The 15,741-nt window shown below is 35.6% G+C and overlaps 1 protein-coding gene across 7 annotated transcripts in view; it reads right to left on the minus strand.

Annotated features, from left to right (window-relative positions):
- Positions 1-15,741, minus strand: part of nfkb1 (nuclear factor of kappa light polypeptide gene enhancer in B-cells 1) — a 69,139-nt gene that overhangs the window by 19,232 nt on the left and 34,166 nt on the right. For all 7 annotated transcript variants that reach the window (XR_015507860.1, XR_015507859.1, XR_015507858.1 and 4 more), the window contains 9 exons: positions 15,145-15,303; positions 12,264-12,368; positions 7,084-7,169; positions 5,251-5,389; positions 4,657-4,809; positions 4,011-4,106; positions 3,718-3,855; positions 1,879-2,020; positions 26-140 (listed from right to left, as the gene is read on the minus strand). Coding sequence is in view for 4 of the 7 variants with exons in the window: in XM_087282016.1 (XP_087138142.1) it covers positions 26-140; positions 1,879-2,020; positions 3,718-3,855; positions 4,011-4,106; positions 4,657-4,809; positions 5,251-5,389; positions 7,084-7,169; positions 12,264-12,368; positions 15,145-15,303 (1,133 nt within the window). In the remaining 3 variants the exon portion in view is untranslated. The remainder of the gene's footprint in view (positions 1-25; positions 141-1,878; positions 2,021-3,717; positions 3,856-4,010; positions 4,107-4,656; positions 4,810-5,250; positions 5,390-7,083; positions 7,170-12,263; positions 12,369-15,144; positions 15,304-15,741) is intronic.

A 15,741-nucleotide genomic window follows, 5' to 3' on the forward strand; every position in this document is an offset into this window, starting at 1 on the left:
AGGCCTATGACTGTGTGTGTTGTACCTGGTAGAGGTCGTTCCTCATGTTGAGCACATCTTCTCCAGGAAGAGCAGAAATAACTTGAGCTAAATTCCTCACAGCATCCGTCTGACTGTGCAGAACTCCCAGATGCAGACCCCTGAACACACACACACACACACACACACACACATACACACACACACACACACACACACACATACACATACATACACACACACACACACACACACACACACACACACACACACACACACACACACACACACACACACACACACACACACACACACACACACACACACACACACACACACACACAGTATGGTTTACATTAGTATAGTACAGTATAGTTCAGTACAGTGTAGTATAATACAGTTTAGTAAGGCATAGTACAGTATAGTTTAGTATGATATAGAGTAGTATAGTACAGCACAATTTAGTATAATGGCGTATAATACAGTTTAGTATAGTGCAGTATAGTACAGTATAATTCAGTTTATAGTTTTGTATAGTATAGTAAAGTGTGGTATAGTGCAGTATAGTAAAATTAGGTTTAGTACATTACAGTACTTTCGTATGGTGTAGCATTATGTAGTATAATACAGTGTAGTAGTGCAGTATAGTGTAGAATAGTACAGTACAGTATAGTATAGTACAGTTTAGTACAGTATATTATAGTTTAGTGTAATACAGTACAGTTTAGTATAGTATAGTTTAGTTTAATATATTATGGTTTAGTATAAAACAGTATAGCGTAGTACACAACAGTAGTTTACAATAGTATAGTACAGTATAGCTTAGTATTGTGTAGTATAGTACAGTTTAGTTTAGTATAGTGCAGTATAGTACAGTTTAGTATAGTGCAGTATAGTTCAGCATAATAGTTTAGTAAAGTACAGTACAGTGTAGTGTAGTATAGTATGGTGTAGTACAGTATAGTACAGTTTTGTATAGCATATTTCAGTATATTATATTATAGTTTAGTATAGTATAGTATAGTACAGTACAGTTTAGTATAGTGTATAGTATGCTTTGGTATAATATGGTTTAATATAGTACAGTATAGTTTAGTATAGCGTTGTATAGTATAATTTAGTATAGTACAGTAGTTTATTATAGTATAGTACAGTGTAGTGTAGTACAGTATAGTTTAGTATAGCGTTGTACAGTATAATGTAGTATGGTACACTAGTTTATTATAGTATAGTAAAGTGTAGTATAGTACAGTATAGTTAAGCATAGTATAGTGCAGTACAGTTAAGTATAGTATATTAGAGTACAGTTTAGTATAGTGTAGTATAGTAGTTCAATATAGTATAGTACAGTATAGTATATTTTAGCATAGTGTAGTACAGTGTGGTATAGTACAGTATAGTTGAGTATAGTATATTAGAGTACAGTTTAGTATTGTGTAGTATAGTAGTTTAATGTAGTATACTACAGTATAGTATATTTTAGCATAGTGTAGTACAGTCTAGTATAGTAGAGTTTAGTGTAGTAAAATACAGTATAGTACAGTTTAGTATAGTGCAGTATAGTTTAGTATAGTCTAGTATAATTTAGCATAGTATGGTGTAGTATCGTATAGTTCAGCATGGTATAGTTCAGTATTGTATATAGTATAGTTTGTCATAGTATAATTTAGTTAATTCAAGTGTAGGTTAGTATAGTAAAGTATTATTTGGTATAGTTTAGTATAGTTTAACAGAGTACAGTATAGTAGAGTATCATGATTAATCTTTGCCCAGTACTACTAATTTGATATATTGTCTGTAATTAATGTATATGCTGTAATCAATGCGCACTTCATTAAAATGTCACAGGAGGGCTAATAATTAAGTGGTGAACTGTAAGAGCAGTGTTAGCTGACTTACGTGTCTCCGTCCTCATCCTGAGTGGTCATGAGGGGGCGCTGTGGAGCCAGCAGCAGTCGAGCGTCACCCGTTACTGCGTAATGAAAGAGCGCTTCAGCCTGTCGACTCGCTAGTTCAGCTAAATGAGGCGCTAACACACTTCCTGAAAAAAGAGAACACACACACACACACACACACACACACATTTACACACACACCACAAACTAATGATGAAACTCAACAAATGATACTGAAAATACTGGAGGAGGGTTTGTTCACGCAAAACTGAATATTCTGTCCTCATTTTGTCTCCTTCAAGTGGTTTTAAACCTTTAGGAGTTTCTGTCTTCAGTTGAACACAGAAACAAGGAAGAAGAATACAGAAAGAAGATATTTTAAGGAATGTTGAAAACCGGTAACTACTGACTTTCTTACATTCTTCAAAATATCTTCTTTTGTATGTTAGAAACTGGTAACCATTGACTTCCACTGTATTTGTTTTTCTGACTATGGAAGTCAATAGTTACAGGTTTCTTACATTCTTCAAAATACCTTTTTTTGTATGTTGGAAACCGGTAACCATTGACTTCCATGTATTTGTTTTTCCTACTATGGAAATCAGTAGTTACACATTTCTAACATTTTTCAAAATATATTTTTTGTATGTTGGAAACATGTAACCATTGACTTCCATTGATGTAAAAGCAAATACAATGGAAGTCAGTAATTACATGTTTTTAACATTCTTCAAAATATCTTTGTATGTATGTTGGAAACCAGTAACCCTTGACTAACATTGTATTTGTTACTATGGAAGTCAATAGTTACCGGTATCTAACATTCTTCAAAATATCTTCTTTTGTATGTTTAAAACCGGTAACCATTGCCTTCCATGTATTTGTTTTTCCTACTATGGAAGTCGATGATTACCATTGTCTAACATTCTTCAAAATATCTTCTTTTGTATTTTGGAAACCGGTAACCATTGCCTTCCATGTATTTTTTTTCCTACAATGGAACTCAATGGTTACCATTGTCTAACATTCTTCGAAACATCTTTAGTATGTTAAAAACCGGTAACCATTGACTTCCATGTATTTGTTTTTCCTTATATGGAAGTCAAAGGTTACCCGATTTCTGACATTGTTCAAAATATTTTTTTTGTGTTGAACAGTCTAAAACATACTCAAAGGTTTGAAACCACTTAAGAGAGAGTAAATAGCAAGTAAATGTCCTTTTTTGGTGAACTACCCCTTTAAAGAGGCCAGAAGATGCTGCTTGTACATGTTGTCTGTATGCTCATGACTGCAGCTTAAATATTAGATTTATTCACACTGTATTTATTATATGTATATATATTGTATTTGTGCATCCAAAATCTTTATTTGACGAGGAAAAGCACAATACATTGACTTTAAAAAAGAAAACTGCTATTTTCCACCTCCAAAAACCAATCAGTTAATCAAATCAATCAAATCAAATCAATCAATCAATCAATCAATCAATCAATCAATCAATCAATCAATCAATCAATCAATCAATCAATCAATCAAATCAAATCAAATCAATCAATCAATCAATCAAATCAATCAATCAATCAATCAATCAATCAATCAATCAATCAATCAATCAAATATGGCCAATGTTTCTGCAATAACCCTTTATATTGCATTCATTATATTATTAATGTTCATAAATACAATTTCAGACATTCTACGTCAATATTTCAGGCTGTATTGTTTCCTTTTGTCAGTATTTATGAATGTTAATAGCAGTTTCTGACATGAACGATATAAATAAATGGGCATCGTCTGACCTCCTGCACAGACTCATCTGCACTGTTTACACTGAAAGTCAAACCTGAGGCGTGCAGATCTTCTGCTTTTACTCCAGTAAATCCCGGATGATCTGAGAGCTGCACAACACCTCCTGCTGCGGGATCATCATCATCATCATCATCATCTTCACCTTCGCTGTCTTCAACCGGCTCTTGGTGTGCTTAATGCAGAAAAAAAGAAAAGAAAAAAAGGCATTTCTGACGAGCCTTAAATAAGTTTCCAGCTCCTATGATCTAAACATTCTGCATAAACCCGCAGACTCAATGTTTTAATCACAAAATTCTCAACACAATGATTGACAGCTCAAACTCTCACCATGCTTGATGTTGGTCCCGCCTCCTCCCATGGCCGAGGAGAAGCTGTATCCACTCCCAAAATTATTAAAGTTTTGATACCCATGAAAGAAATGCCCTATAAGATAAACAACATGACATATTTACCCTAAAAGAATATGTAAAGCTCCAACAATCTATAGCTGCCTCCCAAATGACACGCATTACAATATGCACTAGTGTACACTATGCACTTGTACACTATAATATTAATGCATTTACATGTAATGCACTGTTCTGTAAACCCAAAGCTCTACAGAAGAAGATATTGAACACTGCTTATCACTCCATTTATGCTAATGAGGGAGAGATGGGCACTAGTGGGCGGGGCTTCCCCCTCTGACACGTACATAGGGAGAATGTCAATCAAAAATGTTTCTGCATCAAGTCTGATTATAATAAATGCAATTAATTTATGTTCACCACTAGAGGCTGGAGATATGCACACACTGAGTTTAAACTTCTTATTAAAGTGATTTTTGCATAATAAGTGATTTTTGCATAATAAGTGATTTTTGCATAATAGGTGCCCTTTAAAGTGTACTTATTTTGTACTTAGTATACTACAAAATGGTGTAGAATGGTGTATAACAATGTGATTTGGGATGCATATATGAAGTGAAATGTACCTCCGCCTCCTCCTCCTCCTCCGCTGGGCCCGCCCCCTGCTGTAGACCCGCCCCCTCCTCCTCTAAACATGCCCCCGGCTCCGCCTCCTGCTCCGCTGTAGTCCTGGAAGTTAGGCAGGGTCTTCTGTCTCTTCCTCTGCACTTCTTCTTTATCTAGAAAACAGACAGACGCTGCTTTAGAAGAGTGTCAAACTCATTTAATATAATGTGCAATATAATGAGCGTGCTATCAGGCTTTGTAGGAGCCATACATAGTATATTGGCGATTGGCCACAAAGGGTCAGTACGAGAGTATATAACTGTGGCTTCACTGCATTGAGGAAGAGGGCGTGGGTACTATGGGACAAAATCAATGCCAAAAGTATTGAGTTAAAAAGCTTGTTGAATAGCACAAACTGAAAAAATAATATATGACACGCCCACTTTTCTGACTTTTCCCAGAGTAGAGGTGTAAAACACCCTGCTGAAGCGAGCGGGTTTCATGGCCCTTTAATATCAATGCCTTGGACATTATAAGTGATGAAATCAGTATGAGTAAAATAAGCAAATGATGTTTTGGTCATCTGTATTTGTCCTTATGGAAGTAGACTGTACCGATGATCTGTGGATGGTAGGTGAAGGGCTTTGGTTCGCTCGTCTCGTTGTCGGATTTCCTCTTCAGCTGCACGAACACAGAGATGGGCTTCTGGAGGTTCAGGTCTCGATATTTAGGAGTCTTGAAGACGATGGCAAACTGAGGGAGAGGAAGAACAGGTGGATTATTCAATATTCATATGAATAATAACATTAATATTAACAATAATATTAATACTACGACTGTTACTACAACTAACAACAACAACAACAACATGAATACTGATATTAATAATAACAGGAAGATGAACAACAATTAGAAGACAAAGAATAATAGTAACACTGTAAAATCACAGCCATTCACACTCATTATATAACCAACATTTTATTGAATAATTCATATTTTTTTCCAGGAAGAATCCATTGCAACATGCAACAGTGTTATTTTTGTCCATATGCATTATATCATACGCAGTTATTATTATAGACTAACTTCATTTTTATTAATATTAAACTACAAAAACAAAACAAAAAATAATTATTTTAATAAGATATGATATGATATATGATATGACATGATACATGATATAATATATGAAATATGATACATGATTTTGGAAATGATGTGATATATGATACATGATACAATATTTATTATATGCCGTGATGATATGTGATGCATGACACGATACATGATATATGACATGATATATGACGATAAATGATATATGATATATATGATATGATAGATGATATTTGATACGTGAAATATGATGATGTATGATATATGATATGATACAAAATTTGATTAAAAAATTATGACATTATAGATGATACATGATATGATACATGATATGTGATATATGACATGATATGATAAATTATATGATATATGATACAGTATATATGATATTATATTATATATGATATTTGATACATGATATATGATATAGGATCTGATATATGATATATTTGATACATGATATGAAATATGACATATGACATGATACATGATATAATATATGATATGATAAATTATATGATATATGATATGACATGATATATGATAAATGATTTATGACATGATATATGATATGATACATGATAATATGATATGATACATGATATGATATATCATATATGATATGATATATGATATATGACATGATATATAATATTTGACATGATATATGATATATGACATGATATATAATTTATGACATGATATATGATATGATCTATGACATGATATATGATTTATGACATGATATACGATATATGATATGATAAATGATATATAATAATACATGATATATGATATAATATATGATATGATATATGATATATGACATGATATATGATAAATTATATGATATATGACATGATATATGATATGATAAATGATATATATGATATGATACATGATATATGATATGATATATGACATGATATATAATATTTGACATGATATATGATTTATGACATGATATATGATATACAATATATGATATGATACATGATGTGATATATGATATATTATTTCAATCCTGGAAATAAACTGAGGTAAAGTGACCGTATGAAATATCCATTTTGAATTTCCCATCATAACTTTCAACACTGACAACCGTAAAAATGTTTCTTTTACTTTTAAAAATGCCTTTAAATTCAGCTTTGACTACATTTGTTTATAAAATCCTGAAATAATGTGTAAAAAACAAACAGCAATTAAAAAAATTGCATCACGAATGCCAGACTGTATATTTCTAAATGCATAAATTCAGCTTCGAAGCATCCAATCATGTCATTGCCCCAGAGACCTCAGGTAAATAAATACTCATGAGGAAACAGTCTGACCTGTCTGTGCACATCTGTGGGAGAGAAATCCCCATACGCCTCCCAGCCTGAATCGTCATCTTCATAAAAGCGCACCTGAATGTCATCTGTCAGAAATCAAACAAACAATGACGTCATATTAATAAAACAGCAGAAATTACTGCGAAGCAGCAAGGGAAAATAAGAGGAAATAACTGCAGTCACGCAAACACACCAGCATTTGAATATCCCGTCATCACACTGAAAACTGAGCTCAGTTCCTCATGAAAAAAACACTGTTTACCTATTTTATCTGTCAAATATTTCCCAAATGATGTTGAACAGATTCAGGAATGTCTCACAGTATTTCCTCTAATATTTGTTCTTCTGGAGAAAGTCTGATTAGTTTTATTTGGGCTAAAATAAAAGCAGTTCTTACTTGTTTTAAAGCCATTTTAATCTAATATTAAAATATTATATTCAATATTATTCGCCCCTTCAGCAATATTAGTGTTGGATTGTCTCCAGAACAAACCACTGTTATACAATGACTTGCCTAATTACCCTAACTTTACCCTAATTACCCTAGTAAAGCCTTTACATGTCACTTTAAGCTGAACACTAGTGTCTTGAAGAATATCTAGTCTAATATTATAATAATAATAAATAAACAGATATATTGGGCTCTATATTGATGATCCAGTGTTCATTTTGACGATTATTGTGTTCATGTAAATGTACTCAGTGGTTTGCTCTGTAGACAGTTAAAGAAAACCAAATCGTAGGGGGGTTAATAATATTGACCACAGCAGTTTTAATTATAATTTTTTTAAATATACTTTCTCTAGAAACCCTCCTTGGTTTGAGACATAAGCGAAGGATGGACAGAATGATGTAAGAGAAGTGAAACGTAGTAAAACTGACGTCTGGTCAACTTTCTTCTGCTTTGCATGAGTGTGAGGGGAAATCCCTACAGCTGGAAATCTGCACTTCCTCCAGCAGGCGGACCGGCTTTAGTGTGAAAACTACACTCAGGGAAAACAGCAAAGATACATTTAAATACACAACTTTTTCAAATTCATTTTCCTTTTCCTTTTTCATTTCTTTCTTTTTTCCCTTTTCGATTCCTTTTTCATAGTTGGCGGTTCATTCCGCTGAAGCAACCCCTGATAAATAAGGAAATAAGCTGAAGGAAAATGAATGAATGAATGAACTACGCTCAGGAAAAAAGCTATATTATTTTTACTTAATACTATTTCTTATTTAAGCTTTCGCTGCTCTTCAGATGCACATGTCTATGTGAGGAGAGTAATTCAGAAATCTAGTAAAACAGAAATCTTTACTGATACTTCATCACTTATTATCAGTAAAATGTGTTCTTGGTTAATCAAATTAAGTGTTCTAGATATCATGGGCTCTATTTTGACGGTCCATGCGCAGAGCGCAAAACGCAGGGCGCAAACGCTTTCAGGACGTGTCAGAACGCATTTTTGCTAATTTAAGGACGGGAAAATCCGCTTTGCGCCGTGGCTCATGGTCTAAAAGGGTTGAGTTTATTTTCTTAATGAGTTATAGGTGTGTTTAGAGAATAACCCAATCAGAGTCTCATCTCCCATTCCCTTTAAGAGTCAGCCGCGTCACGCCAAGAGCACATTCACTATTTACAGGACGCAAAGTAAGTCTAAGTGGAAAAACTGAGCATTTCACAAGCAAACAGTTCACAGAAAACTGTTAAACAGAGCATCTACTGCGTGAGAATGAGAGATAATGGATCACATTCGCTCTTGAATAGGGAAACCTTTACGCACAGACATCAATTAGTCTATAAATAATTAATTTAGTTTGTTAAGCGCAAATATTTGTTTCAAAACTTTTTCTAAATTCAGTTCTAATTTCCAGCAAACGAATAAATGAACAATAATAATGACGTGTGCTCAAAACCCTGAGTTATATCCTAAAACACATGCTGTGCCCCATATGGTCTAAAATCTGACAGGTGGGCAAATCTAAGCTGGTTTTTAATAAAACAAATATAAATATGGATATAATAAAAAATACTGCTAATAATAATAACATTATACAAAAGCAAATTGTTATGAATGAACTGAAAAAGCCTCCTGAGATGAAGAAGACATAAAAGCAGTGGTTTTTCATATTTATGTAGGCTAGAAAATAATATGTTTTGTAATATTTTAATCCTTTATATTTATATTCTATATCTATTCTTATTATATCCTATATTTACCCTTAATATTTAAATGTTATCATATGTAAAGATATTTGCCTATTGTTCTCTTGTGTGTATTAAGCAGTGTGTAAGCGAGGAGCAACTCTGCGCTGGAGTTTAGACCGGGTTTGTTTTGGTCTAATGAAAAATCTATTATAGTTTCTCAAAATAGCAACGCGCCAGCGGTCCGCCTCAGAACACCTCCTTTTTAGAGCAGAACGCCTATGAGCGCACAAATAAGCGCTAATGCATTTGCTGTTTAAACAGCGTAGCGCAACGCCTCAAAACCACTCTTGCGCCAAGCTGAAACTACCAAAAGACTACTGCGCCGCGCCTTGCGCCACATTGCGCCGGGTGTATGATAGGGCCCCATATGCGTCAATGGTCATGATTATGCAAATGATCCCTCATGAAAATAAATATGATAATACAATTAAACAATTATAGATATTTCTGCCTCTCGTCAGATTGAGATTAGGATATCACATTATCACTCAGCACTGTTAGCTAGTGACCTAACTAGGGACTATTTATACGCACTGCATAATATCAGTGCTCTTCCTTTTCATTTCTTTTCAATTTTCTTTTCTTTTTTTCTTTTTCTTTAATGTACTTTCATTTTTCTACATTTTCTTTTCATTTAATTTTTTTTTCTTTTTTATTTCTTTTCTTCTCCTTTTTTCTTTTTAAATATGATAATACAATAAAACAACTACAGATATTTCTGTCTCTCGTCAGATTGAGATTAGGATATAACATTAACACTCAGCACTGCTAGCCAGTGATCGACCTATTCAAAGGCGCTGCATTATATCAGCGCTCTTCATTTTCCTTTTCTTTTTCTACTTGTTCTTTTCTTTTAAGGTTTCTTTTCTTTTTTTTCCTTTCGTTTTCATTTTTCCTTTTCTTTTTTCTTTTCACAGACAGATCACTCTACAGCCCAAGAGCGCTCCCTCACTGAAGCTAAGCAGAGCTGAGCCTGGTCCGTGTCTGGAGACCACATGGGGAAACCAGGCAGCTGTGGGAAGTGGTGTGAGGCCAGCAGGAGGCGCTCAACTTGCAGCTGTGTGACTCCTAATTAGAAATTAGAGGTGTGAACCTACACTGGTGGGCGACACAGTGGTATAGTAGGTAGTGCTGTCGTCTCGCAGCAAGGAGGTCGCTGGGTCGGGAAGCCTCGGCTCAGGTGGCGTTTCTGTGTTGAGTTTGCATGGTTTCCTCCAGGTACTCCGGTTTCCCCCACAGTCAAAACACATGCGGTACAGGTCAATTGGGTAGGCTAAATTGTCCATAGTGTATGAGTGTGTGTGTGTGGATGTTTCCCAGAGATGGGTTGCGGCTAGAAGGGCATATGCTGCGTAAAAACGTGCTGGATAAGTTGGCGGTTCATTCCGCTGTGGTGACCCCGGATTAATAAACGGACTAAGCCGACAAGAAAATGAATGAATGAACCTACACTGGTCTCACAATTATCATGCTATCGATTGAATTCAATCCACTATCTGCGTTGACGATGCTTTCCATACATAAGTTTATAATTTACTTCTTACATTACCAATTCTTGTGTTAACATTTATAAATATATATAATATTTGAAATACAATTTTGTCCTTTAATACAAGCAGTCAGATGTATAAACTGTACCTTTAAAAACTCAAGGACAAGCACAGAACAACATGAGCATTTATAGCAAATAAAGTAAAATATGAATGTCCTGCTCGCTTTCTGAGCGTTGATGAGAGTTCTTACTCCCCTCCGATTGGTCACGCGCTCAACAGAAAGGGCTGCAATTGGCTCTTACGCTCTGGCGATGCTCACCGATGCGTGACACTGATAAGCGGCAGTGACGATCACAGATGATCTATGATAGACAGGGTGGAGGAAACTCTGCAGACACGCTACCGTGTCTGTATCCAGAAGTACCGCGGTAACAGCTAAGAGGAGAGGAGAAGTTACCTCATGCCAGCAGGTCAAGTGAGCCACAGTGAAAGAGAGAGAAATAGAGTTTACTTTCATTTCCTCCAGCAGTGAAACAGGGGCGTCTGCTGTAACTTCAGTGTCAGTGAAAGACTGTCCAGCAAACACACACACACACACACACACACACACCGGGGATTGTGCAGAGTTTCTGTGTTATTAAGTAGTTGCAGTGTTTTAATTACTTGCACTCGCCTTCCTCACGAGTTATCACAATATAGCGCATATGAGATAAATGACATCAGTATGTACTAACCGGTTATGATCATTACTGAACCGATACTGAATTTTCCGTGTTGGCATCAAAGAAACGATTCATTTTGACACCCCTCGTCTAATGCCCCAGTATAGTGAAGAGGATACTGTACTGTCAGTGAGAGTCATCTTTCAGATGAGACGGTTAAACTGAGCTCCTGACTCTCTGTGCTCATTAAAGGGTCATGAAACACCAAAACACATGTGCTGAGCTGTTTTCAGTGGTATATGTGTCCCACACTGCTAAAAACACTATTAGGACACCTATATCTCACAAAAAAGTGTAAATTGGTTGTTTTTGCGTTATTTTGAGCAAATTCGTACTTCCGGTTTGAAACGAATTTTTAAAGCTGCGTCACGGTCATGAGATCTTAGCGTGTAGACTGGACGTCTGTACCTAAGTGTACCGTATTACGTCTCTGAGTGCACTGCATTAATGCCTGAGTAAGGCTTGGTTCAAACCAATCAGCGCGCTCTATTGTGCACCTTCATTAATATTCATTAGTGAAGTTAACATATTAATGTTGCTTTACTGTAGTGAGAAAGGAGTGATGTTCACTGATGAAATACTGCACACTGATGAGGCAAAATCCAAACATTCACTGAGTGTGAGATGAAGATCAGCTCGTTTCTTCATGAAAACAGATTTGGGGATCTGCTTTATTTTAGAGCTTTAGTGAAGCCGGGGCTTTTTTGAGTTAAGGGACAAATGCTGTAATCTGAATTATAAGACATGAGGAGGGGTGAATTAGTGCTTCCTGACCTTTCTGGACTTTGTCGCAGAGCAGATAAACCTCTTCTCCTCCGGTCACGCAGCCGGCGGTTCTGTCCATCCGCACGATCTTCAGATTGGAGGCGTTTGGAGCTTCTGAACAACAGCAAACACACAGAAACACAAGAGTTAGAAACATCCGTCCTTTATTTACAGTGGTGTATTGTACTTAAGTAAATGGACTTTGTTACTGTTTTGGCTACTTTGCACTTGTACTGAGTATTAAAAATATAAGCAACGTTTACTCTCTACTACATTTTTGATTGAATATCTGTACTCTTTACTATTTGCACGGATGCCTATTGTTACTCGTTACATTGTGATTGTGCGCGACTAATCTGCATCTTTATCTAGCACGGCTAATTTGTTAGGCGGACTAGGCGATATCGCCATCTGCAGGGTGCTGAAGGCACTGTATGCTATTTATGAGCTAAATCACGTCAACGTGAATTAGCAGCTTGCCTACCAGGTGTTCAATAAGCGTCATGGCTGCAGCAAATGATGAAGCCGAAGTCGGCACATCAAGCAGTGCCAGCACTGATGACCATCCATGCCCTTATCTGAAAGAAAAGTTTTCAATTGGCGATAAGCAGAATGGCTCTTACAGGATGCAGAGTCTACTTTGTTTGCCACGAACCACAAAAATAAGTGCTTTTAAGAATGTATCGCCAAATTTGAGAAAACACATTGAAGTAAGAGTCTATTTAATGTGAATTTAGTGAATTTAATACAGTTACTGATTTGGTACAAACCACTGCGACATGACATGACTATTTGTGATGTATTTATTATTGAATTTATATGTAGTTTGCTAAGTTGAAAAATAACACTGCTCCTCTTTGTTTAATTTTAATACAGAGAAAACATCCTAGTCAATTGAAAAACTACTCAAAATAAAAGTTTTGCCCCTCTTTGAGACTGAGAGGTGAATCACATGAAAGTCAGCTCTGAGTTTTTTTTACTAGTTTTTTGTATTTTTTTAAATTGTTTGTGCCTTTTTTGAAAACTTGAGTTTGAGATTTTTTTATTTTGTTTATCTATTTTGTTCTGCCGTTTTGAATCATTGAAGTGTTCAATTTATATTCTGTATTATGAAATAAAACCTTTCTTGGTGGTCTTTGAGCCTACATTCAGCATGAGTAAAATAATTCAGTTCTTTTAAAAATTGAAAAAAATTCAAGTCTTATTGGAATTGGTGACTTGTAACTTGTAATGGAGTCATTTTTACAGTAAGGTATCTGTCTTTTACTCAAGTATGGTTTTTAGGTACTCTTTACACCTGTTTATTTATAGTTCCATGCGGCATCTGATTTATACTCGACATCTGAAAGAATGCTTAAATATGGCGTAAGCAAACAAAAATGAGGTTTAATGACAAGCGGATGCAGCCTTTGTAGTCTTTTTGGCTTGAGACTTCAGGTCTCATTCACTTAAATTTCACCCTTGGGTTGTTTTCAGCCTCTCTGGGCTGATTTTGAGACCAAATTTGCCCACATCTTTCTCTGTGTTTCAGCAAATGTGATGATTTCTGCTGACAAATCTTACTCTGACACATATTTTAGGATAAAACTTTGGAAGTTTTCATAATCTCAACCATACACTCTCTGTGAATCAACTCCCCTTTGGTTATGTTGGTGCTGTTTTTGCCCCATTGACTTCCATTATAAACACATTTATTGATTGCAAACTGCTCCATGACAGCAGATAGTCATGCATTGTTGATAGTTGCTGGTTTTCCATTTGGGAAAGAGAATAAAGTTGTGTGTAGGGACTTCTTCATGGAACATGTAGTCTAGTGTAGTGTAACTCACTGCTGTTGTATACAGGCTCTGAGATGACAGGCTCCAGCTTAATGTAATGTTGAGTTGTGTAGTGTTCAGGGGTGTCACGATTTTGATTTATAAACGAAATCGATCTAAATTTATACTCAATTTCGATTATCGAATCAAAAAATAGAATCGTCGATGCTGCCACGCCCCCATGTCACGTCAGCTTGGCTTGCCAAGCGGGAAAAAAACAGGCTAGTTGAACTGCAGACGCAGGAGACCCGTCGACAGAACTTAAACCCTCTCCTCTTTCTATGAAGTCGCCGGTGTGGAAGTATTTTGGATTTCCAGTAAGTTATGTTGACAACGTTCGTGTTGTCGACAAAAAAAAAACACAGTTTTGCAAGCTCTGCTATGTACGTATTACGTACGGTTCGTCCGATAGACAACACCAGCATCTCGATCCTCCGCCCGCCCTGTTGCAAATCCGCTCGCAAAAAGTTCACACTCAGGCCCTGTTTACACTGTCTTTGTTTTTAAATGGCATTTTAGAACGACAACGATTTGACATCCACAGTGGCGTGTAGCATTTCTGAGCAGCCCTCCTTCCTCTCTACCTCTGAAAATGCACATCACGTGACCACACACACACAGACGCACACACAGCCATGCGCTCGAGACAGCAGGTCCAGGCAGTCAGAGGACTGCTTCAATCTTTCACTCACTTGTACTGAGTCATTTTAGCGAACACCTCAGATACTGTTGGCTGGTTCCTGTTGGTTGTGCGTCTTTTTTACCGACGCCATTATAACGACACAGATCACTGCCTATTCACGAGTCCCGCAGAAAAAGTGATTGACAGGTGGTAATTATGTGTGTGTCTTGCCTTTATTCATTTACTGTATGATTTGTTTATGGGTAAAACAAAGACCATGCAGGTCAGGTAGTTTAAACGGTAGGCTACAAATAATTAATTCGTTATTAATTAATTATTCATAATCGAAAATCGAATCGTGACTTTAGAATTGAAAATGTAATCGAATCAAGGATTTGGAGGATCGTGACACCCTTAGTAGTGTTGTGTAGTGTAATGTAGTGTCACTCACTGCTGTCATATATGGGCTCTGAGATGACGGGCTCCAGTCTGCGTGAGAATCCTCCATCACTGTCAGGCAGGAACGCAGTGAACATCAGCCGAACCACACTGAGGTCCATCTCCTTCGCCTGCTGAGACGCTGCACTGCTGATCAGACTCCTCTCAGCCTCTGAACACACACAGATATATATGTATATATATATATGTATATATATATATATATATATATATATATATATATATATATATAAATATATATATATATATATATATATATATATATATATATATATATATATATATATATATATATACATATACATATATATATATATATATATATATATATATATATATATATATATATATATATATATATATATATATATATATATATATATATATATATATATATATATATACATACATACATACATACATACATTCACACACAACCCAGAATCAGGAAAAGTCAGGACAGTATGGAAAACACAAATAAAAAAGAAAGCAGTGGTATCTAAATTGACTTGTATTTCATTGCTGACAATGCAACACACACTGTTTAATGTGTTCCTCATGTTTTTTTATCCTTGTGATGTGTGTGTGT

Source organism: Danio rerio, chromosome 14, assembly GCF_052040795.2.
Source record: "Danio rerio strain M-AB ecotype USA chromosome 14, GRCz13ab, whole genome shotgun sequence".
Taxonomy (NCBI): domain Eukaryota; kingdom Metazoa; phylum Chordata; class Actinopteri; order Cypriniformes; family Danionidae; genus Danio; species Danio rerio.